This window comes from Martes martes (assembly GCF_963455335.1).
Source record: "Martes martes genome assembly, chromosome: 5".
Classification (NCBI taxonomy): Eukaryota; Metazoa; Chordata; class Mammalia; order Carnivora; family Mustelidae; genus Martes; species Martes martes.
In genome coordinates this window covers 100,562,639-100,590,626 of record NC_137892.1, presented here as the reverse complement: position 1 = coordinate 100,590,626, position 27,988 = coordinate 100,562,639, and the positions used below count along the sequence as shown (strand labels likewise).

Sequence of the window (27,988 nt, the reverse complement as noted above, 5' to 3'; positions counted from 1 at the left end):
AACCACACAAGTATATTCTTTTATAGTTCTATGGGCCAGAAGTCCTAAATCACTTTCACTGGGTTGAAGTCAAGATGTTGGCAGGGTACCTTCCTTCTGATGGCTCTAGGGGAGAATCTGTTTCTTTGCCTTTTCTAGCTTCTGGAGGCCACCTGCATTCCTTTGCTTATGACCCCTTTCTTGTATCACTCCAGCCTCTCGCTTCCTTTGTCCTATCACTTACTTTCTCTTGTGTAGTCCGTCTGTCTCCCTCTTATATGGACACTTGTGGTTATATTTAGGACCCACCTGGATAATCCAGGATAATTTCACTGTCTTGAGATCCTTAACTTAATGGCATCTGCAAAGTCCCTTTGTATATAACATTCACAGGTTCTTGGGATTAGGACCTATACAATTTTCAAATCCAGTGTCATCTTTTAATTCCTCATCCTAGCTCTTTTAATATTAAATACTGTTAGCTATTCTGAGAAAAACTTTGCTGACTTTCAAGATATGACTATTTTCCACTGATGTAATAACTTTATTGTTTATCTCTCCCTCTGGAATGCAAGCTTATGAGTAGGAACCTTGACTGTCTATCTGCTGCTCTGTCCTCCCTGCTCAGAATGATGCCTGGTGCTATCATATAATCAAAGGCAGCAAAGAATACAAATTGCATGACCTTTCCCCACTCCTCATTCTATCACCTCTTATTCTTATTTTCCTTTACTGGCTTTTCCTCTGTCCATGTGGTCAAGTTTGGTATTTCCCAGGGCTTAGTCCTAGTCCACTTCTTTCTGCCAGTGCCAGGTGGAGGCAGTTTCAGCCATATTCTGGAGACCTCTCCAATCAGCATCTCCAGCCCAGACCTCTGATTTGAACTTGCAAATTTAATCTTTATGTAGATATCCCACAAGCATGGCAAATTCACCATGTCCCATCTTCCCCATCCACCAAGACAACCAAAAACTAACCTCCCCTTCCTTTTATACTATCTGTGTTAGGGAAGAATAAGTACCAGGATTTACCCAGTAGCCACAGCAAGAAGACTGGCAGTTATCCCAGATTCCATGCTTTCTTCTACTCATTCTCCCCCCACCTCTACAGCCCTCTAGTCAGTCATGAAGTTTTGTCAACCTGTCTCCCAAACATGTCCTGCTATCTCTTTCTGTCTAACTAATGTCCATTGCCCTGGTTCACATCCTCATCACTTGCGTAGTGGGCTATAAATCAACTTACTAAACCATTGCTCTTGATTTCTTTTGAATATGATGGAGTGACGTGCTCTTAAACTTTCTGTATGTATACCTGAGCTACTGACCATTGCCAGCCATGCCTTTAGTCTCTGCTGAGTGGGCAGTGACTGATTCGCATACCATCTGGTCTTGGCTCCCAGAGCTGACTGGGTCTGGGATGGGCACCTGACCCAAGGCTGGCCTCTGCTATTGTTCCGATCAGCTACCACGACTTGGGGGGGGTTGGCTATAAAATACAAGCTGAGTAAAATCCCTCTTTCGGGATTTCAGAACAGCAAGGCTGGAAGATTCAGATCACTGTATTGCTGAACAGAAGGATCAGCAGAAATGATGGGCATGAGCAATTGCAGTTATGAGAAAGCAGATATTGTGAGTAAGTAGGGGAACTGGTGAGTCAGGATGGAAGAGGGAAAGAAAGAGGCCGAGGCACTGCATAAAGGGTTCCAGCTCTTTTTCTGTGGCTTCCCGAGGCCTGCCCCGGGATTCCCATTGTCACGTTTCCATGAGCTGCTGCATTATTATAAACAACAACAAAAAAAAAACCAGCCCTAGTCTGAGTGAGCCCTTGCTTCCTGCAATAAATTGGCCAAAGTGATATGTTTTCCAGTAAGCCCTTTTAATGTTATACGAGACATCTGGAAGAAAGCAGCACTGTAACCAAGAGCAGCAATGTGCAGTCCCAAACTCAGTGTTTATTCCACTCCATTTTAAAGCATTAGCTTAGGGAAAGAAGAGAAGTGTATGTTACTATTTCCTTTGGGAGTGGGAGAATATTAAGATGAGCTTCTGGTGTCAAAATTAGTCTTTATGTAAAAACAAATTGATGCCTGCAAACATAATTTCAGAAAGGAAAAGTGTGAAAATGGCTATAATAAATGACTGAATATTGTCTGATACTTATCAATAGTGGGAAAATGAAAGCACATGTTTCCAGATATCTGCCTTTCTATTTTCAGCTGTTGAAACAGAGGGATTGCTGAAGTCTCCAGGATTCTTAGTCACATGAATATATTCCTTTCTCAAATGTGAATTAATAAGTAGATTGATTGAAGATTTATAGGTAAAAAACAACATTTGGCACATATGTGAATGGCACACATTCAGTACTCTGAATATGGAGTACAATCAGAGAGCATATTTATGTCTCCTGCTCTCCCTGAAAGATGTGTTCAATGGGGAATTTCTTACTCTGTTCAGGATAAAAATGAAAAACAATAGTAAGTGTCAGGATTCTTTTGAGTATTCTCAGGCCACAGAAAGGCCCATGGTCACTTCACACTGGGTTTTGTGTGTCTGTTCCTACGTCAGAACTAAAACTTGGAACTTGCTTTGAAGTTGTCTTACCTGGAGTGCAGTGTGAAGCCGTGTGCTGGTGGGATGCTATGAAAGGGGAAGGCCCTTCTCTCTTTGTTCCTGGAAGCTCTGGTTCTTCTAGGGATGGGATGGGAGAAGGCAAAAAAAAGTGGCCAGGGGCGGGAGTGTTGTCAGCGAGTCCTGAAGTTGTAAGATGACCGCCAGCTCTCTGGGCCTGGTAACCACTTAAAGCAGACGTTTGATGAGGCTTTCTTGGTTTCCTGGGAGGTGTCTCGCCTGCAGTTCCCTTGATTTAGGCAGATGTGCTCTCCATTTGAGCAGCTGCTTACTTCCTCAGCCCCTAGGAGCCCAGGATTCTACCTCTGCTTCTGTCCTGAGGCTCCTCCAGCCAGTCCTCTCACGTTGGCCCACATCTGATCTAGGAAGAAATATCCACGCATGTTCTTCTGGACCACTGTAGAGAAATAGCAGCTGTCCTTCACTCTGCAGCAGGAGTGGCCTGCTAGCTCAACTCTCATGTGACTTGCCAGTAAGGAGTTAGACCACTGGGTTCTTCCTACCTTGGGACATACATCAGGCTTTCTGATGAGCCTCATTTATGTCCATTTCTCTTGACATTAGGTGATCCCAGTCTTTTACTTTGGTGACAAGTGAGAACACATCTTCATTAAAAAAAAAAAAAAAAAAAAATCCTTCAAGTATCCTGTCTCCTCAGTCTCCAAGTCTTTATGTGATCTAGTAACTCCTTTAACAGGGTCCAGCCAACACTTTAATCCCCTATAAGGATCAATGGTTTTTTATTGACTTGTTTGAAATTCTAATGTCAGAAATTTGTTGTTTGGATGAAGTCTCTGCCATTCCTGTATACTATAACCAGGTGCTTATACTCAGGCAGGAAGTGCTCCAAAACAAACTTCCAGGCTCTCAGGCCAGGCCATGGGTTGTCTCTCAGCTCAGCATACTCTGAAACTCTTGGAACTTTTCCTTCCAACTCGTGGCCCAGGAGAAGGGTCAGCAACCCTAGAACATGGGGTACATAGCTCTCAGGATGCCTGGATTCAGGAGGAACACAGGATGCCCAGCCACACAAGTGGGCCATCTTCTCTACAGCCCCCTTTCCCTAGTTGTCTTGAAGATATAAATGTCCTGTGGGGCTAGTGGAGAGTGCTGTGGGCTTAGCATGCTTGAGGACTATAAGGACCAAGGAAGGCAGGGTAGAGAGGGCAGATAAACTTGAAGAACCAGGAGCCAGAGGGCTTGCTCTGGATGAGGGCAGGAAGTAAAGGAGGGAATGGTTACAAGGAAGGGGGGGGGGTCACATTACCTGAGGTCCTTCACAGTGTGAATCCCAATCTACTTGGTTGTGTCTCCTTCACTCGCTTCCCCTTCAGTCCAGCCACACAAAACCGTCTGCTGTTTTCTAAGTATGCCAAGCCCTGCATACTCTTATTTTCCACATGCTGTTCCTTTACGATGGAACCTCCTCCTCCTTCTCAGTCCTACTCTATTGCTTCTATTAAATCATCAAAACCTAGTTTAAGGTTAATTTTCTGTGAAGACTTCTTGCTACTTTCCTCATCTGGCCACTGTGCCATTTCATACATGTCTCAGTTCAGCCATCACTGCATGACATTGTAGTGCTTTATTAACTTGCCTCTCCTTGCTCCCCAAAAGACAGTGATGGTCTAAGACATGGACTCATTCATTCTTTTAAAATTATTATTTTTTATTAACACAGAATGTATTTGTTTCAGGGGTATAGGTCTGTGATTCATCAGTCTTACACAATCCACAGCACTCCCCATAGCACATACCCTCCCCAAAGTCCATCACCCAGCCGTCCTATCCCTTCCACTGGACTCATTCATTCTTGTATTCCCACCACCTGCCACTGTTTCAGTGTCGTAGGGACTTCTATGAGACCACTATTGCTGTGTAACAGTCTACCACAAATTTAGCAGCTTGAAACAGCACAAATTTCTTATTACAGTTCCTCTAGATCAGAAATCTAGGCATGGTGTGGCTGGATGCTCTGATCAGTGTTTCAGTGAGCTGAAATCAAGGTGTTATTCCAGGCTCTGGTTCCATACCGGGCTTAGGATCCTCTTCTAGGCTCAATAACTTTACAGAATTTGTTTCTCGAAGCTGTAGGACTGATGTCCCCGTTTTCCTTTCACCTACTGCCCAATGACTACTCTCAGCTTATAGCAGCCACCCAGTTTCTTGCCATGTGGCCCCAGTAGGAAGTTTACCACACTGATGTTTGCTTCCTTCTAGGCTGGCTGGAACACATCTCTGATTTCTTCTGCACCCAGCCAGAGAGAACTTTCTGCTTTTAGAGAGCTCACCTGACTAGATCAGGCTCCACCAGTATAATCTGGCTTTTGCCATTTGATGTATCCTAACCATAGCAGTGATATTTCATCATATTCAGTGAGTTCCACCCACACTCAAAGGAGTTAGACAAGGGTGAGGGTTCATTATGGTTGGCATAGAATATTGCCTGCCGCAGGGCTGAATGAATAATGTCAAATAAGATGTGTTCCAGAAATTTATAAATTATAAACACTGCTATTCAGTTTTAAGATTTTTTTTCCTCTTGTCACTTTGGAATGCTTTTTAAGTTGGTCCCAAATTTGTATTGAGTCCAGCATAGTTGAAGATGTTGTATGTGAGATAATACGGTAATATCCCTACCATGAGCGCAGGTAGTACTGGAAATTCAGGGTAGGGGGCAAGATGTGATCTGACAACTGACTGACTGGCTGTATTATCTTAGGCTAAGTCCCTGAAACTCTCTGAATGTCATATTTCTCATCCTGTATAACATGAGCGGGTAGGACTACACAATGTATAAAGTTGGCCAGCTCTAATATTCTATATTTTCTAAGACTAAAACATACTGCTCAAATTAAAATCTAGCCAAGTGACTCACAATATCCAAATTCATTACAGTAGTTCACAAAAGAATTTCATTACAGATGAAATTACAGTGATGTGATTTTAAGAGGAAAAGGCAATTTTGTGTTTAAATGAATCCACTGCTATATTGGTTGAACTTAACTAAATATAAATAGAGGTACACAACTACATTTTTAACACTTTACATAAAATGGTGAAAAATATTGTCTTTAGATGACATATCTGTCCGGTTATGTTCAGAAGTGAATTTTCTCCAAGATATTAAAACCTGATACTGTCTTACAATTTGAATTAACTCAATTGATGACAAGCGAATAACTATCAAAGGCAGCCCTCAAATATTATGAATCAATTCACTGACTACATGTGAAGCATATTGAGATTCTTATACACATTTTGGAGGTTTAAATCTTTCTTTTGTTTTTCTCAAATGAAGCCTTTTTGACTAATATAATTATTCTCTTCTACCCCCCAAAAAATGAATTCTAATTTTAAACAGGTATTATTAAATCCTACTGAAATAGGCTTCATGCAGATGTATTTGTTAAAACACCCCTTTATTGACTGTGCACAGTTATTAACAATTCACATTTCACTTTATCTACTGAGTGGAAGAGCATTTATTCTTTCATTAAAAAGTTAAGCCCTTAGGGCAGCAGCAGGGATGCAGAGCCTTCTCCTATAAACTGCACTGTCCAGTGAATGTAAAATACTTCCATATTAATACAAAAGGGAAAAATAAATAAAACAAGTAGATTTCCCCCATCCTCCATCATCCCCTTGCTGCTGATATGCTCCTGTCATTTTATAAAATGCCAGCAGGTAAATAGTTTCTACACTGTTCCCATACTTCCATCAGTCAGAAGAGTAATGTAACCATTTATTTATTGGGCACCACCTAGTTCAGAATGTCTGTAGGGCTGGGTAAGGCCACTGTCAAGTCTTTAGGAAGATGCCATCTGGACAGAGTGGGTGGCAGATCATGAAGGCGTCCTCCAGCATCCAGCACCTTGCTGCTCAAGTTTCTGGAGCTGCTTTTCAAGTTTTGAGATGTCCACTCGATGCATCATCAGAAACTGGCCATTCAAATGGAAGACAGGGATGTCAAATTTATACCTTTCATACCAAGCAGAGTTTTCTGGAAGTGTGATGTCCACCTCCTGTAAAATAACCTGATATGGAGACAGACTAAAGCTCTGTTATCTTAGAGAGCACAGAAAGATACAACAGCCACAGTGCCAATCTGATGCCCGGATGAGCTCTCATGCTGAAGGGTTTTGCTGTTGTCTGCCTGTCTGAGGTCCCAAGTGAATTCATGTCCCTGATTTCCACAACTTGACTGATTTCGTTATATTCCTTAACTCTCAGTTTTGCTGTTTTTCTGTTATATCTATTATATTCAGTGTTGGGTCACTACTCCATTCCCAGTGAAATAAAATATGTCCCAACTGGGAAGCTGAGGAATCAGGACACATGCACTTTGCACGTAAGGATAGGAAAGGCATCATGGTTCGCTACAGGAGAACACTTCCATGGAAATGACAAGAGTAAGATAAAATGAATGGGGACACAAGTTTAAAGAAAGCATGAACATTAAACCTGCTAGTTAGCTTTGGTTCATATTAAGAGTCAGAGTAAGAAAACCAGTACTGCTCAGAGAAAAACACATAGGGGTAATGAGTTTTGTGGAAATTAGCACTGAAATCTCTCTCTGAAGAACAGAAAGAAAACTTAAATGAAAAATCGTTTAATCTTTTCCCAAAGAAAGGATCCAGGCAGATAATCTACACCACATACGCTATCCATTCCATATACATAAAGGCACGCCACTGTATTATGCAGGTTTCCCCTGCTTTTCGAAAGCATTCATCAGGCCACTTGGCTGTTACAAAAGACCTACATTAGTACCTGTTTTGCTAATGGAAAAAATCTGAAGACTTTTATGAAAAAAGATGAAAAATGAAAATAGTGTTCAGTGTTGGTTTTGCCATTCTGGAGGCAGTGCCTACACTGAGCAGTGAGAGTGGCACCACAAAGCTCCTTCCCTAGGGGCCTCCTTGCAGCATCGCAACACCAAGCCCCTAGAGCTTTGAACTGTGTGAGCATCTGTGCTTTATCTCGGTTTATTCTGTGTATCCATCAGCAAGAAATGTCCTAAAGTACCAGAAAAGCCTGAAAGAGGTTATTTCTTGGGTCTGGGAATGATAAAATTTTTTTTTCATAAATGAATGTTAATTGCTTCTTTGCTTCACTCCACTTGGGCATGTGAAGGTTGGATAGGAATGCTCTACTTTCGGAGAGTGGAGGGGAAACCGGTATTACCCTGTTTTTGTAGGGCTCCAGTATTTCCTTGGCTTCATCACAAAGGGGGCATGGATCCTACAGGAAGGAAAAAATAAAGCCATCAAATTCAAGGAATGGCATGTAGCCTGACAAAAACCACAAGAAGTAGATTACACTTACTTTAAAGGATGTGTTGTTTTTTTTTGAACCAGGTTAATTATACTGTTTTATTTCCAAAGCAAAACATTGCCATAGAATCTTATAAATAGCTAGTGTTTCATATATGTGGGCTGTCAGCATTTTTTAGTTGTTCTGTTTTGATTTTTCACCATAAATAAATCTATTTATACATATATGTATACACACGTATAATAAATTTAGATGCTTACCTCTGTTACACACATACATGTATAAACCTATCACATATACATCCACATACATCTAAATGTATTACATACGTGTATATGTAGATACATACACATATACTACATTTAGATGCTTACGTTTTTTGTCACTGGCTTTATCTGATGGATATCAGGGAAGATTATTTTTCATTGATTTATAGTCGTAGGGCTTTGTCCTTCCTATGAGAGGAACACTTTTCTGGCCTGGCTGACATCACCAGAATCGCTTAAAGTCTGTTTTGAAATGGAGGCATTGAGCTTTGCCTGCCTGTTTTTCCTCATCAGTCCACAGGAATAAATTCATTGAGATGAAGTTAGATAGTGATTGCCCCACCAACAAAAAGGGAGAAATCTCTCTTTACTTCGGGTGATGATTGTACCAACTCTTTAATGGTCTGCCTGTTTTCTCATTGCAAGTGTCAGCAGTAGCCTTCCCAGGTTAATTCTCTGCCTGAGGAACAAGCAAGTTTTAGTGCCGGTTGTTTGTATTCTTGAACCATCTAGTAGAGAAGTCTTTTGAGAATGCTGTGGATCTTTGGCAGATTTTAAAGTCTCAGCTCTAGACTCTAGGAACAGCTACTAGCTATAGGTTCTCTTGCATGAGCTCAAAATAGACTCACCATTACCGATGCTTATATAAAACCTGCTTTTTAACATGACAGGAAGAGGTGAGCTGTTACGTAAAAGAAAGGCCCCTCCTCCAGTTTAACTCCCAGCTTGTTTTGAAATAAGGACCCAGATCATCAAAAGGCAGTTTTTCTTCATTAGGGTCTTTCTGGCCCTAACTTCCTGGTTCAGAGAATTAGGCTCATCATTTATTACGAGCACCATCAAGAAACAGATTATGGATAGCCTGTGATGTTTTAAGAGAATCACATTGAAATTTTCTAAGAAAGTTTCAAAAAGCAAAAGTTGTTAGAAAAAGAACAAGCTAAAGAAGCACTAAATATACCAACATTTTGCTTTTATGTTAAAAAAAAAAAACTTCAGTCAAACCTAGATCACATTTTCTGTTTTGTTTTTGTAAACTTGGACATTGGTGCACATTATTCTGTGTAAGTGTATTTTTATTAGGAAAGGTTCATCAACTTCTAAAGAGGCCTATGAACTGAAAAAGGATTAAGACTCAGTGGTCTGGGCCATTCAAACTTTCTTCTCTAGGATTTTCCACAGTACCAGGAGAGCAGGTACTTAATGTATCCCTAGAATGGAATGGACGTTCATTGGGTTAGCCATCCCACTCCCCTTTCTGGTAGGAAGAATGTTGTGATTTTGCCTCAGAAAAACTGCTCTTGGCATGTGGCTGACTGAATCCCTGAACAAAAAGGGTAGAACACTTGACTTAGGCTGAGACAGCAGTGTATCATATCCCTCTTGACCACAAATGGCTCAGGGATTGGCCAATCTTATATGCCTAGTGACACATACCAAGGATTCAATACAAATTTTAAGCTAAATGAAAGATTAGTGTGGCTCCCTCCTCCCCAGATGTCTATGGCTAACTTGGCCATTACTCAAACTGAAAAATAATGCGTAACAGTTAGGCTGAGTGAGCACCTCTAGCCTTAAGGGATTATTTTATTTTTGTGGCTAATTCTCATATGCATTTCTCATATGTAGACACAGATAGTGAATTATTTTTATTCCATAATTTCCAACAATACAATATATACTATGGATATGAAAAGCAGTTTAGATTAAGTATTCACAACAAGAAATTCAATTATTAAAAAACTATTTTAAACTTTGTTATTAGACAGCCATCAGATATTTTAAGATTGCTAAAGATTGCCTGAAATCTGAAAAACATATTAAACAAGACAAGTTTTTTTGCTTGAATTGGGAATATTATTCCCTGAGATTAAGTGTTACCCTGTCCTTTCTTTTTTTGATTATATATCACACAAAGTAATGTTAACTAGTAAAAGGAAATCAGTGATATTTATATTACAAGTTTCAGGGTAAAAAGCTCTTAAAATTTTTCAACTTTAGGTTGATGAACCTTTCCTAATCAAAAATTTTCAATTTTAAGTTATGGCTTAAAACTCGTGTTAGGGATAAGAAAACAAGGACAGTTGTACTTGTCAATCCTTGTTATTTGTGGCTTTCATATTTGCAAATTTGTCAGTCACTAAAATCTATTTGTAATCCCAAAACCAATATCTGTGGCACTTTTGTGGTTATCTGCAGACATTTGAGGATATGCACAGAACAGTGAAAAATCTGAATCACTGAGAGTGCACATTGCCAGCGGAGGTCGAATAAGACAATGATCCGACTTACTGTTTCAGGTCTCACACTTGTCAACAGGTGTCCTTTTCCTGATCTACTGGGTGTCATGCATTTTGCATTTTTGTGTTTTTTGTTGATTTGGCTATTTAGAATGGTCCCCATGTAGAGGGCTGTGTAGTGTTGTGCAGTGTTTCCAAGCATAAGAAGGCTGTGATGTGCCTCGTGGTGAAAATACTGTGTTAGATAAACTTTGTTCAGGCATGAGATATGGTGCTGTTGGCCCTGAATTTGGTGTAATGAATCAACAATACAAAGTAAATAAAGTATCTTTAAACAGAAACATATGCCAAACAAGGCTATGTATTGATCAGCTGACAAAATGTGACCAGCAGCTCACTGGAGTCTAACCATAACCTCCCCTGGGAGCACTGGTTTAGTTCACTAAATTAGTTCACTAATTCAGTGTTTGTGGTGACTTTATGGAACATAGCCATCACAAGAATTAATTATGTTTCTAAGTGATATATTTATAAACATCATCTCTCTTCTGATAGTTCTTCCTTCCAATGCAGGGATTGGCAGACTATTAAATATATTAGTTTTCCCACTGAAAAGTGTGAGACAATGAGGCATGTGGGTAGAAACCAGGGTTAGTACCATTATAACTGCAACTGTAAAGTGGGAGGACAGGTCTGAGGACAGCTTATTCCATTGCTTTCCTTTCAGCGTTTCCCCATCCCTCTTCTTAAATGTACAACTTTCTTCAGACAACAATTTAACACTTTTTGTTTTTGAAGTAGTAATTTTACTTTTTAACTCTGTACCTTTGTAAATAAGGTCAGCACAGGAAGAACGGTCTTCAAGGCAGAGAGATTTCTCATGAGGAGTTGAAGGGAGTATTTGGCAAGATGCACGCTATTTCCTTGAAACCAGAGCATCTTAAGTCTGCCAAAAGAAAAATAGACCAATAAACTTATGTGCCCTAGATTTTGCTGTTTATAATATGAACAGTAAGCTGCAAGCCTATGGTGGAATTTGATGACTTGAGAATTGCTTCTTGGACTCCAGGAGTGTCAGAGAGGCCCAGATGTTTGGCAAGTCTCCATGATGCCTCAACATTCACTGTATTCCAAACAAAACAGAATTTAGAATGGGAAAATACCCATATTTATGGATGAGCTCTGTGCCTAATCACTTGGGTTCTGCAGGCAAACTGCATGGGTTTGTTAATTTGAATACAAAATTAAATTTCACCTGCAGATTGTGCCAGCATCCTGATGATTCCCTAAAATGGGGAGGTTTCCTGAGATGGTTCTTATCTGCAGAGATAGCTTATCTTGTTGGCAAGCATTCAACAACACACAGCCACCTTCATGGTAAAGGAACAGTAAGTAAGGAGCACAAATCCCCAACTGACAGTTAAGGTTGTCACTTAGGAGATCCATGCCTCACTCTGCTGCAAAAGATGGGGAAACACAGAGTTGTACTAAGAGGACCTATAGGGGAGAGTTAGGTTGAGTTGACTTGTCAGGAGCAAAAATCTACTCAACTTCTTAAGTATTTTAAAAGGAGATTGCCATTATTTTTAAAAACATACACAAGTGTACTAGTGTTACTACTGGAGATACTCCAACACGAACAGCTTGGTAATAGCAGCATGTCAAACACTAGGCTTTGAAGCTCCCTCATCTTGCTTCTTTGCTCGACATAAGACAGCCTACTTATTCCTATTCTACTGAGCCTCCAGCTTTGTCCTTAAAACTACAGATATGATAATTTCACTTTTAAAACACATATGCACTGTTGACTTTGTCATTTATCAATATTCTCAAAATGATTCATTCCTGGGATCTTCATTTCTTAACTTTGCTTTCCAACTTCCCCTCCCTTATCCTGGCAAGCGGCAGCTACAAAGATTCCCTCTCTGTTTCTTGAATACCTAAAGATCATTTCTTTATCAGGATCTCTGTACTAGCTGTCCTTATGCATGAAAAGCTCTTAAGTAGCTTCTCCTCATTTGGCCTGGGTCATGCCTTAGTGACGACCTTACCAAGGTTGGCCGGCCCACCATGCTCCATCCCTATGCCTTGCTACGGTTTTCTTTTATCTTTTACTGCCTGAAATGGCTTCTTTACCTCTGTCGCCCTCTATTATAGTGTGACTTCCACAGGAGCGGGTACTTGTTTGCCCCAGTATCCCTGAGCATCTATAATTAAGTTGGCACATAGTAGGTATTCAGATATTTGTTTGAATATTTGAAGTATTGGAGTGAACCTTTCTCCACCTTTTTAGTCTCCCCTCTAACCCTAACCAGACACTCAATGTGCACAGCAGTCACTAACTGAGCATAGCTCATGTTATAACTAAATGTTAGTATTCTTCAGGGTATCCATAAGACTGTGGGCCAGGGCCCTACAGTTGGTTCCAACCCCTTCACCACCAGCTCTGATCTCTGCTCTTCACAGAGCATGACTATATTAATTATGTGCTAATCTCTAGTGCTGACTAGGCTTCTTAGCGTAAGATTAGCCTTAAACTCATTTCAAACAGAATGATACGATTTTAGAGAAAAATACCAGCCCTATCAAACTAGTGTAAAGACCACAGGACAAAAAGATTGGATTCTGATCTGTGAAAACAATAATCTTTCCTTCACTCTTAAACTCATAGCCTTCCACTTCTCCCTGGATCTCCCTGTTAACTGAATGATCTCGATAACACATAAAAGGGAATGTAATGAGCACTTTGCAATGATCTGCTACCCACCATTATTCCAAGATGGAAAGTGGATCCAAACAATTGTACAGTGCGCTGTGCTACTCTCAATTAAGTTTTAAGCCCTGGTATACACATTTTTTATAAATTAAGCAGAATCAGCAACTCCAATAGGTGAATGTGGTCGGAGACGACAGCTTCTAAGCATGGCTTTGTCTACACAGGATATGAATGAGGAGGGAAGGTAGACTACTAGCCATTTTTACACTAGGTAAAAAGTTTTGCATCCTTGGTTTTGGGAAAGCCCTATAATCACAGTGGCACATCTTCCTAGGGAATAGAATTAAAGGAGCTGTGCTATAGGTGAGAAAGAAAACAAAAAATTAGTTTTGTTAAAGAAAGAAAGATAGTTCTTGGAAATGAGAAGGATTGGGCCATTTGTGGCAGTGACCTAAGACAACCACCAGGATAGTGAACCACAGCTGCATGCTTTTGGTGGAGGGATTTAGGATTTATTGATGTCTGGATGGTAAGGAAAGGAGAACTTACTGCTTTTACCTAGCTGAGTTGAGACTGAGGTGTTAAGGCTTTAAAAAAAAAAAATTCACATTCACAAAGGAAATCTGCTTCAGTATTTCCAACATGACAAAACACAGCATGTGGTCTTGGTTGCACCCAAGACAAATAAAACCTGTCATAGTAAACAGAGTTGCTATTCATTCCAGATTTGCTGGAATATTTGTTCACCCAACCCCGAGAGCTGAGTCTTCAGTGATGCTGCAACCATTCTGTTTAAAATTAGTTCTCTTTCCACTGTTAGACCCACTTCCACCTTTTCCCTTGTATTTAATCACTTAAACATGGCACATCTGTTTATGGAGAAATGCATTAGCATTATGCAGTTTTACTACCTGCATATTTTCCGAATGTCCTAAGGCACATGCATTTTACCACATTGTTAAATTAACTTCTTTCTTTGTAAGCACTGTATTAGAATATTATATTAGAGTATGATATTTAAAAAGCTCCCTATACCTCTCCTGGGCAGAAATAAGATCTGAAGTCTAAAATTCTGAACACAGGAGTCCAGTTAGTTCTAGAAATAAATGAAAAATGATACACCCCATTTGCCACTGCATCATACTCTTCTTAGAATATTTTACTAACTCTGTAAACCCTAACACTATTGCTGTCAATGTCACACTCAGTGAATCATGCCTTCTTGAAGTAAAATCTTAATACAGGCTACTCTGTCAATGTGACATTTTCATTAGTTCTATTATTTTTGAACAGTATCTCAGCATTGTAAAAAAATACTCTGAAAGGCAGTTTCTGCCTGGTAGCTCATGACTTGGGAGAGGACAACACCTTTTTGATTATGTCATTGAATTTAGTCATGAAACTTGTGTCCTTACTACACACAGACACAATTTCATCCTTTGTATTTTGTTACATGCCTCTGTGATATAAGCAAAAAGAGCTGTGTTCATAATATCAAAGAAGCACAAATGGGTCACCTTTGTCATAGACAAAAAAAAAAAAAAAAAAAGTAAAAGGCATAAGACTGGATTTAGAATGTGCCTAAAACAAATTCCACAGCCTAACAATAAAGATGGTGACTCCTGCTGTTTAAAGTCCAGGCTGCTCAGAGGCATGGATCAGCCCGACAGAGAAAGGGAATGCTGGCTTTTCAACAAACTGAGGCTGACTCCAGTGGGCTTTTTGGCAGAATCAAATACAACATGGGGGAGGACTGATTGGACCCATTCAGCCCTCCTTGAAGCCAAGATAAGGAAGATAACTTAACTTTATAGCATTTCCCCTGTGAGGCACTCAAGGGCATACCATTAAAGCAACTGATTACAGTACAGAGAGAAGCCAGGGTCGTTTGAGCCTTTATTAAGGATTATTCATTTCTTGCATGAGGAGCTGCCCAGACTAGGGCTGCATATCACTTATGTAGGGCCCCTGGATTCTTCAAACACTGCATGTGTCTGATTAGAAGAGAAACAACATTGTTCTCGCTTGAGTAGAGAAACTGACCTTCACTGACCAGAATTTTTATTCATACAAAGCATCCTTTGGCACGTGAATCTCCAGGCTCACATGATCCCTCATCAGCAAGCTGCAGTGTTAGTTCATGAGCAAAATGAAAAAGTCTGTATAAGCCCAGGTACTGCCTTGGTTATTAACAGGTAATGTTGGAGCTTCACAAGAGTATAATGTAAATTTAATGCTGAGCTGACATTAACCAAACACTATTACAGTAGCTCCTGCTGAACGTGTGTTCCATGAGGAGAGGCTCAGGGCTTCCGTTTAGTCATCTGTGCCATATGAGATATTAAGCCCTCATTTCACATTCATTACCATCTAAGTTAATGTTTCTATTTTTACCCAAGTGACTAGAAACACTTGTGTGTGTGCACGCATGCACACACACACATACACCAACATACCTCTACTGGGAACAAAAGCCCATCATTCTAGATTACTGAAAATTTATGTAATGAGATGAGGTCACTGGGCTCAACCTAATGCAGGGAAACAGGGACACATGTTGCCACCCCAGTGCCCCTCTGTCTCCCCTTTGTCCAAACCTCTTCTCCCAAACAAGTGGGAGCCTAGCCTGGGATTTGGGTGACAAGGAGAGGCAGCATTAAGGGACATCCCCAAAGCTGATAATGAAGCTGATACTGTGACGTGTCAACTCCAAGGAGCTAAGCAGGGCAAGAATGAGGCTACAGAACAGAAACAGGGAGTGGGACCCTCACTCACTGGCATAGGTGGGATCACAGGTGCTTTTCTAGCTCTGTAGCCTCAGCAGCCAGAGGACCAGGCCAGGGGGGCTGCCTGAGAGGTGGAGCCAGCTGAGATGAAATGTGGCAACAAAGATTGAAGCCAACCACCCACCTGTAGGCCCACTTGTACATGGTGTTGTGCTCAGCTTCATTCTTTCCTTCTTTATTTAAACTGAGGTATAATTAACATAACATTTTAATTAGTTTCAGGTGTACAAATATGATTTGGTATTTATATATATTGTGAGACAATCACCACAGCTTCATTCTGACCATAGAGTTTGACTGTTGATTTGATCCCACATAACACATGAAACCATGAGTAGCCCTACATCATGCCCCAGACCTGGGGAGCAAGAAACAGCTTCTCACACCACACATCCATCTCACTCCCTGTAGCTTCTATTTCCAGATTTCAGTGCCAACAGGTTTGTTCACCACACAGGGGCCAGAGAAGGCAGTAGAAAATCAATCCTATAAAGGAATGACTGGTCACATGAGTGCTTAGGAACAAAACCCTATTTCCTTTCCCTTCAAATTATTACCATGACAGTGAGATTTCCAAGTGTCTGGATGTCTCTATTCCACTGTTTATACTCAATGGTGCTACATTAATTTGCATTCAACACACTGTTCTGTTAAGTTCTTTAACTGTTTGAAGGGTGGGCATTGCCAAGACACTAAGATTATAATTTCACTGAAGGTTTTCTTTTTCTTTTTTTTTTTTTTTTTAAAGATTTTATTTATTTATTTGACAGAGAGAGCTCACAAGTAGGCAGAGAGGCAGGCAGGGTGGGGGTAAAGCAGGCTCCCCACCGAGCAGAGAGCTTGACGTGGGGCTCGATCCCAGGACCCCGAGATCATGACCCGAGCCGAAGGCAGAGGCTTTAACCCACTGAGCCATCCAGGCGCCCCTCACTGAAGTTTTTCAAATCTACCACTTAATATGTGTGTTCTGTCCCTGTATCCCACCTCCTTCAAATTCTCTGTAAAATTAAACCATTTTTTTTTCTTCATCCTGTTCGGTGTTTAGCCCATTTCTTTCCCTCCAAATAAAAGTCACATGGAGAAGTCACGTCCACATACTAGATGCAAGCAACAGGAATAATAGAGGGATATACTTCAGTGGATTCAGGAGAAGGTAGTTCAGTTCTAAACTGGAACAATATAAATACAGGAGCGATTGCAACCACAACATCTAATGTGCACCTTTAAATGCTATAAGAGAAAGGAGGATACTGTGGGCTGAGGTCAGAGGTGGTTTCACAAGAGTAGGATCCCAAATCATCTAGGATTTGGGTATGTCCAAAAAAGGGGAAACATTCTAAAGGTGGTGAGACACAAAGGTGTTGAAGAAGGAGTGCTGTGGTCTGTCTGATGGGAGGCACTGAAGGGTTTTGAATGAGAGAGTGTTGTGATAAAAGCAGTGTTTTGGAAGACTGATCTAGCAGCAGCATGCAGGATGGACGTCAGAGGAAAGAATGGAGGTGGGAAAGAGAGGTCATTTAGGACAGCCTAGGTGTGGGAGGAGAGTCACCCATTTATTCCACAATTATCTGAAGTTTTCCATGTGTTAGAGGCTTTTATAGGTGCCAGGTGCAGTGGTGACCGGGAAAGCAAGGTACCTGTCCTCCTGGGGTCCGTATTCTAGTGACATTAAACAGTATCAGAGAGTGACAAGTAGAGGAGAAGGAGTAGACAAGGTGGCGTGATGGTAACTGAGGCAGGTCCTTGAAATAAGTACTCTGAGCTGGTGTCAGGTTTGCTGGGATAAAGGCTGAGAAGGTGCAAAAATCTGAAGTAGGAACATTTTGGAGAGAGGAATAGTAAGTACAAAGGCGTTAAGGTGAGGACAACCTGAACTTACTGGAAGAAACGAACAGGACCATATGGCTGGAGCAGAGTAAATAGTGGCAGGAGACAGGGCTCAACAATCATCTGTGGGGTCACATCACCTAAGTCCTTACAGGCCATGTTGAGATTTTAATTACAATTAGATTTAGAAGAAGGAGGTAACATGAATCTCATATACATTCTCATGTACATTCCCTTTATTTGTTTATTTTTAAAGGGAACACAAGCAGGGGAAGTGGGAGAGGGAGAAGCAGGCTTCCCGAGGAGCAGGGAGCCTGATGCATGGTTTGAACCCAGGACCCTGGGATCATGACCTGAACTGAAGGAGCCACCCAGGCACCCCTTATATACATCCTAAAAGATTACTTGAGGTGCTGTGTAAAGATGGATTGCGCGGTTGAGGGGCAGAGACCCTGTTAGAGGGCCACTGCGTAGTCAAGGTAAGAAAGGATGGTGCAGTGGACAAGGACAGAAACGGGGCCAACAGATCTTGGCCCTGAACTGGATGTGAGAAATTGAAGATGCAGTGAGGACAATTCCAGTTTGGGCCTTGAGCCTCTGGTGGGTGGCAGCACCATTTACTAAAATGAGAACAACTGATGCAGAAATAGATTGCAGAGTATACAGGACTGAGAGCTCCCTTAGGGACAAGTTGGAGCTCATGGAGAGAGTGGCATATACAGGTTTAGTATTCAGGAGAGGAGCTAGGGCCAAAGACAAAAATCTGAGACTCCATCAGTTTAGGGACTGTATTTACAGCTTCGAAACTAGATGAGATAATCTAAATAATACAGAAAAGGAAGACGGTACAGGACAGATCTCTGAGGCAATCCAACATTTAGAAGTTGTGTTGAGCCAGCAGAAGGAAAGGCTGGTGAGGTACAATGCAAACCAGAAAGGTGTGTCATCACAGAAGCCAAGGGAAAAAAGTGCTTCTAGAATGGGAACGGGGTGGTGGAAGAATCTACCACAAATCAGATGGGATGAGTCTGAGGGTGCTTCACAATAATGAAATCTTCTAACCAAGGCTTACCCTTAAAGTGAACTGCCTGTCTGGTTTTGCCTAAAATAACATCTTACCTAAAAGCGGTTATTTCTAGTGAGGATGGAGGCAGTGCGTTGGAGAAGAGTGAAGGCAAAAGTTGATTGGGTTATCTTCAAAAGAGATAATGAATGTAAAAATCTCTGTATCGGTTACAAAGCAGAATAGAGAAATCAGCTTTAACATTATTACTAAAATAATGCTAAAAGTAGGGTATTATTATTAATAATGATAATAATAAGGAGCGCCTGAGTGGCTTAGTCATTTGAATGTCCGACTCTTGATTTCGGCTCAGGTCATGATCTCAGGCTCATGGGATGGAGCCCTGCATCAGGCTCCCTGCTCAGTGGGAAGTCTGCTTGAGATTCTCTCTTTCTCAAATAAATAAGTAAATCTTTAAGAAAAGCAATTATGATGATGGTTCTTGTGACTGAAATGTGCTTTTACTGGCCTCAAAAGTAAGATTTAAATCTCTACTATAGCAATCTCAGAAATAAGGAATTGCAAAACTGAAAAATATTTCAAACATAAGTCGCTGAACATTTCAGACTATGGGTATTACTTAAGTAGGAATTTCTGAGACAGTATATCACTGATTAAGAACCAGCACATTTATCTTCTCAGGATATCACTAAGTCCATGTAAGTCTGCTAATATCTTGGCATCCAGTACTGGCTTAGCTTTCTCAGGCTTCAGAAAATTACAGAACAGGACACTGAAATCTAGTTTTCGAGGAGTCAAGGTTTCCCTTTGATAGGTTTGGAACAGACCCTTCCAGTTGCCCTTCCCAATACTTGCCTTTATATTTTCAAAGATTAAAAAATTCATCCATTTTACCAGTTGAGGACATCAACCCATGTACATCAAATAAGCTGCCTAGGTAATGGTAAAGTTGGATTTTATTGATTGTCTTTCAAGACAAAACTTGTTTCAAAATAATTTTGAATAACTTGTGTAGAGAGGTCAAAATAAATGTTATGTAAATGTAAATAAACACAGCTCCTGCTAAATCATCAGTCAGGGGAATTAAGCACCAATGGGATAATTCCTCATTTAAGAGTTTCAGAGTCACTCCTCATACAGTTTCAGCAGAAATTCAGCATGTTTGAATTCCTGGGTGCATTTTTAGGTGAGGATTTCATAAATATAAACCCCAAAGACAGGCAACTGCCCCTCGTTAGTTCTGAAATGCTGGGCAGTTCCTCATCTGCTTCAGCTTCAGCTTCATCAGCTGGACAACAGAGATGCTAGTCCTTGCCCTGTTCTCTCATTTGACAGAGATGGGGAGAAACTGTGCCCAAAGGCTTTGATGTCAAATGTCCTGCTGATCGGAGAAGGGGCTTCACACGCTGAAGAAATGCCATGGCCATAGCCCGGGGCTTTGGAAGTCCCCAGAGAATCTGAAGTAGTTTGCAGCTGTGGGAACCTAAAATGCTAGACCATCTAAAGAGGACCAAAATTCACACAGAGATCCAGGCAGAGGTGTACAGGCGCTTGCTCGCTGCACACTTGCTTCTCCAGCTCCTCAGTCATAATCAGGAAGCTCTAGCATCCATAAAGACCCAGTAGAGGAGGTGACGTTAGCCTTGCCAGGCACTCATCTTGCAGCTGAGCATCTGAGATGGAAAAGCGCCTCGAAAGGGGAATGATGTATTTTTCTCTTTCTGTTTGACATATTTTAAAAATATTTTTTAACAACAAACCCTCATCATCTCTGCATTCTTCTCCACATCCAGAAGCACCCCTACGTTTGCCTCGCAAAATGACAAATGTTAAGTGGAAGGGGAGAAGAATCTTTAGTGTAAACAAGAGTTTGTTTTAGAATCTTTGGACCTTAGCAGTCACACTTTCCAGATCATTGCTTTAGAGGAGTCTGCTTGGTAATGGGCTTGGTGCACATGAAAATGTCAGGGGAGGGTTTCCAGAAAAACATTAAGCTAAGAAAACAATAATGAAGATGCTAATCAGAAACAGTAGTGTACTGCTACTATACACTCCCTCTAGAACCCCAGGCGTCCAGAGACGATTCTGGACTACTTCCTGTTAACACAGTAGGGCTAGCACACACTGCACCCCTCCTCTCATCCCAAAGACACTGACTCAGCATTTGGCCTTGAGCCAAAGAGGCATATTCTGAATTCAGAGTTGCAGCAATGTTCCGTACAATTACAACATAATGGCTGCAAAGCTGTTCCTGAAAGCCAAGAAAACCTGAATAATGTGGTTGGGTTATATCATACATGAGGGCTTAATAGAGTTAAAAACCAATTTGAAAATTACTTCATTCCATAAAGATGGCATTAAGATGAGGGCAAAATCATTCTAGTTCAAGGGATGGGAACAAAGTGCATAAGGACTTATGCTGACTCCTTTCCACATTATCCTTCTTAACTAAAATGACCCATCCCCTTTGAAGATATCTCTGGTATTTAATGCTGACCCAGAAAGAAGGCAATTTCATTAAAACATCTTAGTTTTATTATAACCAGCTAGTAATGCCAGTTTCCTTGCTATTTACAAAGCACACAACCCCATGTCCAAAAACAACTATTTGCAATTCAAAATCTGCCCACCCAGGCAAGGTCATCCATTCATCACTTATACCCCCACCATTTCCAATTCATCTTGCCAAAGAGATGAATTTATCTTCATGACCACATAAGACCTGAAAGATTTTTCATTCATTTTTAGCCATTTTGTAGCAAATGACTTTGGAAACTTTGAATTACTAAATGTGAGCATTTTCTTCGACTTGTGATACCAACAATACCTAGGCCTGCTCAATCTGAATGTTGGGAACCATATTCTCTTGAGGTCGTGCACCCACACCTCTCAGTGATGTCAGATTCTACAATCCTCGGATCCCATTCTGTTACTTAACACTTATGGGGATGTCTTAATATTTTGGAACTGGGAAGTGACTTCAAAGATCTCTTTGCGTTATGGATAAACTAATGTCTTCCTGAAACCTTTCATATTGCATTTTTTGGTTCATCTTTCTGTATTTTTCCTTGAACAATGGCTTATTTTTATACATAATGAGACCAACACAGAATTTTCAGAACTACTAGGGATCTCCAAGTTCAACCTCCTTTCTCTAAAAAAAAAAAAAAAAGAAAGAAAACAAAAAAAACGTCAGAAAGCTTTATACATAAATCCTCAGCATACCAAACAACTGGTAGGACATTGTGTTTAAAGATTAATTCAAGGATGGAGAGTGAGGAAAGCCTCTGCTTCAGCCAGCAGAATTCTTTTAAGAATGAGGTTTTGGTCTCTAAATCTAAGAAGATACAGATTAATTTCATTTTTGAACATGGAGTAACAGAGCTGAACTTAGATCTCTTTTTTTCCACTCTCACGTCCTAGGCTGACTCAGCTGACTGAATTTCCATTAAATAACACTATTCTTTCTCTTGGCTGACTGGAAGAACTATATGTTTTAAAAAGTAAAGAGTTAAAAAAAATCAAATAATTCAATCTCATGTCCTTCCTCCTGACTAAACTAGAAGCCATTTCCCCGTGATTAGTATGAAAAAGTACAGGAACAACGAAAGGAAGTTCATTTGTTTCCAGGAGTAATGTTCTGGTTTCTGCTGCAGTCCCACTGGCAACAGAAGGAAGCAGTGTGTTCCACAGGCCTGCCCCATTATAACACAAAAAGCTGTCAGTTTTGAACTCCTTGGGAATTTGAGCAAAGCAGAAAAGATGATAGTGGCTTTCTTACAATATTATTTGGGCAACCTAGTCTTAAAATAGTGACCATACATAGACTGTCTCTCCTTAAGGAAGGACCAAATGAAGGTATTAGTGACCCAGGTAAACTCGTAATTTGGTATACCTTCAAAAAGACAGTCTCCATATATTTGCTCAACAAGTCTTTGGGTGAGGAGTCGAGCATGGAAGGCCTGAATGGAGGGGGAGACAGGGCTCCTGAAGCCATTCAACAAAACTCAGGCCCTATAGCTGATCAGGACATAGCTCCTTCGAAGGCAGTTTGGTGACCATCTGTAGATTCTCAAATATGCATTTCCCTACTCCAAGCTGTTGATCAAGGTGTTAGTAACTGCAGTATTTATAACTGTATCTAATAAGCTCTTGAAAGGTTAATGTTTTATATAATCCTTTTCTCTACCTGTTGTATTCCCAATCATATTATAGATCCAATCGCCCTTCAGGGACACTGTGTTTTCATTTCTGTGGCATATACTGAGTGTTAGCAATGTGTCAGGCACTGTGCCAGGTATCGAAATATGAGAGTGATTAAGATCCTTTCCCTACCCTTTAGGACCTTACACCTTGCGCAGAAGAAAAATTTACAAATACAGTACTGCAGTAGTGAAGCCTATAGCAGTTAAATGGTTATTACCAGATACTAAGGGTGAAATGCTCTGAAATCCTGGGAGATGGATATTTTCTTAAAACAGAAGGTATCTTGAATTTTGCCTCTATCTCTAGAAACCTTATCTTTGGTAAAGATTAGAATAAAAAAAGAGTGATGTTTCCATGCCTCCAGGTTCCTGTAACTGTAACTGGAATATTAGGGATGTGGGATAATGATCTAAGAGACACTCAGCCCAAACATTTCATGTTGCATATTCTTTCTCAAATGATTTTGTCCCTGAACTTGCTATGTGATATTACTAGGGGAAGGATGAAGGAAGCCTGCCTAGTCCTTGCTACCTGTGTGGATCCCTGGATCCAGATGGTTTCTCCCCTTCGAAATAATTGCAAAAAAGATTAAAACTGCATGCAGGAACAATCCCAGCTGGCTTCTGGTTTCCTCTGATGTACACTCCTTGAATAAAGCAGTGGCAAAATTAGATTTAAAATAAGGAAAATAAAAAACCTTCATACTTGTACCATATTACCTCAGGGTCCTGCTATATGTGAAACACCAAACCCTGGCATTAGAGTAACTGAACGCATCAGCCAGCTAGAATATGCACACATTATGAAATACAAAAACTTTTAAAAATAACTTATTTTGAAGGCATATCTCCACATTGCCTCCAGGTACTTAAGAGTACACGAGAGCCAGACATCTGGGATAAAATAGAAATACAGTCCAATAAATTCCCGAGTTGGAAAATCCTCATTTCTATTACCTTACCTGCGATCAATCCATCTAAATAAAACCACATAGCCACATTTTCTTCTAGTGAAGGAGACAAAAAAAATATTGATTCTTCCTCAGCAGGCAGCCACTACTGACCACAGAAAGTATGAAGAAAGAAAATCTGGGGAGACTGCTTGTCTAAAGCACCAGCCCCACCAATCTTAATTTTCCCAACCGGAACTTTCTGGTTCCACACAATTCTTCAGCAGAACGGGACTCAGGTTATCAGGCTATGACGTTTCACACAGAACCATGACTTAGTTGGGCCTTACCCTGATGTTACAATGATCACTTAGTATTTCCAGGGAGACTTTCTTTTCCAAGTGTTTCAAATCTCACTGTATGTAGCTCCAAATATTGATAAATATTGGTTAGAGAGTTTCATATGCATTTTCATAAGCTATTCTTCATATAATTAGTAAATGAAGGGACTGTGGCCTATAACAGCTACCTCAACTTGTACAGTGGCATGCACACTGAGATACTGTTGCAGTGGCTGCTTCACCAAGGCAATGTGTAGATACAGGAGCCCTGCTTATATTGGGAAATGTGCTAGAAAGTGTTGGAGGTATAACAGGTTCTAGACACTATTCCTATCCTGGAGGAGTTTGTAGCTTGGGATCAAGCTGGGCCATACTGTGTGTGTGTGTGTGTGTACACATATGTATATGTACACACACACACACACACACATATTTCGAGGGCCCTACAATATGAAGTACTACATGAAATAATATTAAGAAACAAGAACAACTATTATCCTGGCAAAAACCTTGTTAAAGACAGTATTAGAAACAGGCACTTGCCTTTTCCCATTAGTAATTTCGCTGGGAATTCTTTACCTCTGGACTTACTAAAAAAATTGTATGAGCTGGTTTTTATCAGGGGTGGCCGACAAGGCTAAGTATTTGTTGAGAACTGTCTCTGATTTATTCTCACGTTGTTCACCACCCAGGGGAATGCTTTTGCCAGTAAAGCAGAGAGGAGGTTCCCAAACCGCGGGACTCAACCACGTTCCCTACAGCACCTTTCAACCTTTTCACCCCCAATTAAAGGTCAACATGGCTGCTCAAAAATATTTATTTAAAAAGGCAGTCATCTCAGCGGCCTGCCAATTGAGATTATATTGCCACTTCACAGAATTCAGTTAAACCCCGGATGGGGCTTCTGTGAAACACTGGAATTAGCGTGAAACTGAGATGCTTCCTGCTTCTTCTTAAAAAGCTGCCTTTTCCCGCTCGTTATTTTGTTCCCTTCCCAGAGCGCCATCGCTTGTGCGGCGTGCGCGCGCACACACAGGCACAGACACACACACACGCAGACACACAAATGCCTATAATCTCCCCCCGGAGGTTCATGGATTTATGGCTCTCGGTTTAATTAAATTCCCTCTAACGACAATCGAAATTGGCAGCTTGCACTCCAGCGAAAGGTTCGCGTGCCCCGCCTCCCGCCCCGGCGCCGGCTCCGGGCTGGGACCAGAGATCCCACTCCCTGCCGCCAGGCCGCCCGCACCCACCTGAGCCGGCCGCCGGCTACGTCGCCGCTTCCGCTCCGACCCCGGCACTTCCGCCAGAACCGGCCCGGACCCCACCCCGTAGCTCTCACTTCCGGCCCAGCACGCCGGGCTTCGGCCGTCCTCCCGGGCTCGCACAGCAGAGCGGCTCGCCCGTTTGTAGGGTGGGCCACCCCTGGGCTGTTTCTCAGGAAAAGAGAGACGCAGAAACAAAGGCCAAATGTTTCAAAAAAAAAAAAAAAATAGGTGCCTACCCTGTTTGGGGACCACTTAATAAGGAGCCAACTTTGAAAATGGGCAGTTCAGACTTCCGGCCCAGCACGCCGGGCTTCGGCCGTCCTCCTGGGGTCGCACAGCAGAGCGGGTCGCCCGTTTGTAGGGTGGGCCACCCCTGGGCTGTTTCTCAGGAAAAGAGAGACGCAGAAACAAAGGCCAAATGTTTCAAAAAAAAAAAAAAAAAAAAAAAGGTGCCTACCCTGTTTGGGGACCACTTAATAAGGAGCCAACTTTGAAAATGGACAGTTCAGGCTCTTAACTCTTCCCTGTGTTCATTCACTCATTCATTTAATGTGGACTGCCTTCCTCCCCTTGGTCCCGGCTCTGCTAGGTTATGGGGAACGAGGTGATGAAACTGGCAGCTGTACCCTCCCCAAACTTAAAATTAAGCAAGCAGATCACATATTAGGAAGTAATCCTTTAAGTAGGCCATGAGTTCGGGACGCCTGGGTGGCTCAGTTGGTTAAGCGGCTGCCTTCGGCTCAGGTCATGATTCCAGCGTCCTGGGATCGAGTCCCACATCCGGCTCCCTGCTCGGTGGGGAGCCTGCTTCTCCCTCTGTTTCTGCCTGCCACTCTGTCTGCCTGTGCGCTCTCTCTCTCACCAATAAATAAATAAAGTCTTTAAAAAAAAAAAAAGTAGGCCATGAGCTCAGTGAGCTAAATACATTGAAAGGGAAGGAATGTGAACCTTTAAAAATTAGGTGGAAGTGATCGGCCTGAAGAGGTAGCTTTTAGGTTGGGATGTGAAGCGCCAGGCAGGGCAAGGACAGAGCTCTCTAGGCCTGTGGAAGTCGGACTGGAGTGAGCCAGGTACCAACAATGCATAGAAGACTAGTATGGCTGAGGCGTAGAGAGAGTGGGGAGAGAGGTGCAAACAGGCCACACAGGTTAGGCAGGAGCCTTTCTTTCAGTTTTGTGCTAAGGACAGCTGGAGGAATTTTTGTTGTATTCTTTTTGTTTGTGTTTTGGAAGGAGTTGAACTGATTGCCTTTCCGTACTGAAAGGATCACTCATCCTTGGGAAGGAGATGAGAAGGGGGTGGGGTAGGTGAGAGCAGAGTGCCAGCTGAGAAGGCAGGAGGCCCCTAAGTACTCCAGGGCTGAGGTGTGGGGGCTTGAATGGTGGTACTTTGAATAGAAAATGATACGTAATTATAAGAGCAATGCTTAAAGCTAACATGGATTGCTCATTATACATCAGCTTTATACTCATTAACTTGTTTAATCTGGGGAACCATCCTTTTAATCATTATTGGTACCATTTTGCAGATGAAAAAATAATAACTTGCCTTAATTTCAGAGCTAGAAAATGGCAGAGATGGGATCGCATCTCATCCTGTCTGATGGCAGTATCTAAGAGCTTACTACTATATACTCAATTTGTATTTAGTGATTTTTATTTTATTTTATTTTTTTAAAGATTTTGCTTATTTATTTGAGAGAGAGAGAGAGAGCAAGCACAGAGGGAGAGTGAGAGGGAAGCAGACTCCCTGCTGAACAGAGAGTCGATGCAGGGCTCTATCCCAGGACCCCAAGATCTTGACCTGCGCAGAAGGCAGACACTAAATCGACTGAGCCAGCCAGGTGCCTCATGTATTTAGTGATTTTTAAAGAAGATACAAAACAAACCAAGGTCAGGAACGCATTTCCTAAACAAACTACACTGATGATGTGATATTGTTGCAAGAAGCATCTAGAAAGGAAAATTTTCAAATTTGTACTTTATCACTACAGCATTTGCAAAAGAGGGGAATTTGTGACTGTCAGTAGACTACCTATGATTATTTTTGGGTTGATACACTCTGATAAGACCTAATCCCTTTCTGAGGGCATGGGGGAGAAAAAAGTACACTCCACCTAACATTGCTGATAAAATATTTTTAAAGAAGTTATAGTTATAAACACCTTAATGGAACACACATAACTCACATTTTATGGAGCGATGGAAAAGCTTCCTAGGAATGCAACTTCAAATCAGCTTCCACATCTCATTTCTTATTAGAAAATGAAATAAATTGGATTTATGAAACCTGATTTCATCCACTGAAGGAAAAGAATGACTTTACCAAAGGCCAACAGTGAAGTCTTTTAGCATTAGTTATGGGTAAATTTCTTTAAGGAGCCAAAAATTCACAAAAATCTTCAGAATTTGAGTTTAATTAGTAAGACTTAATTTGGTTGTTCAGGTGATGGTACAAGGTATGGTACCTCCACAGGATTGTTTGGGTTAAGGGCACAAGTTGAATGAAATGGCTGGAAATCCCCAAGAACTCACTG

General features: G+C 41.2%; 1 protein-coding gene across 1 annotated transcript; it reads right to left on the bottom strand.

Moving 5' to 3' along the window:
• Positions 1-5,905: 5,905 nt before the first annotated feature.
• On the bottom strand, positions 5,906-25,483 carry LOC308342721 (glutaredoxin-like protein C5orf63 homolog). The gene is made up of 4 exons (XM_080803288.1): positions 25,438-25,483; positions 11,218-11,338; positions 7,797-7,853; positions 5,906-6,646 (listed from the first exon to the last, which is right to left on the bottom strand). Exons 2-4 carry the CDS (start codon positions 11,329-11,331, stop codon positions 6,455-6,457), a joined length of 363 nt encoding a protein of 120 aa, XP_080659414.1. The 5' UTR covers positions 11,332-11,338; positions 25,438-25,483; the 3' UTR covers positions 5,906-6,454.
• Positions 25,484-27,988: the final 2,505 nt, after the last annotated feature.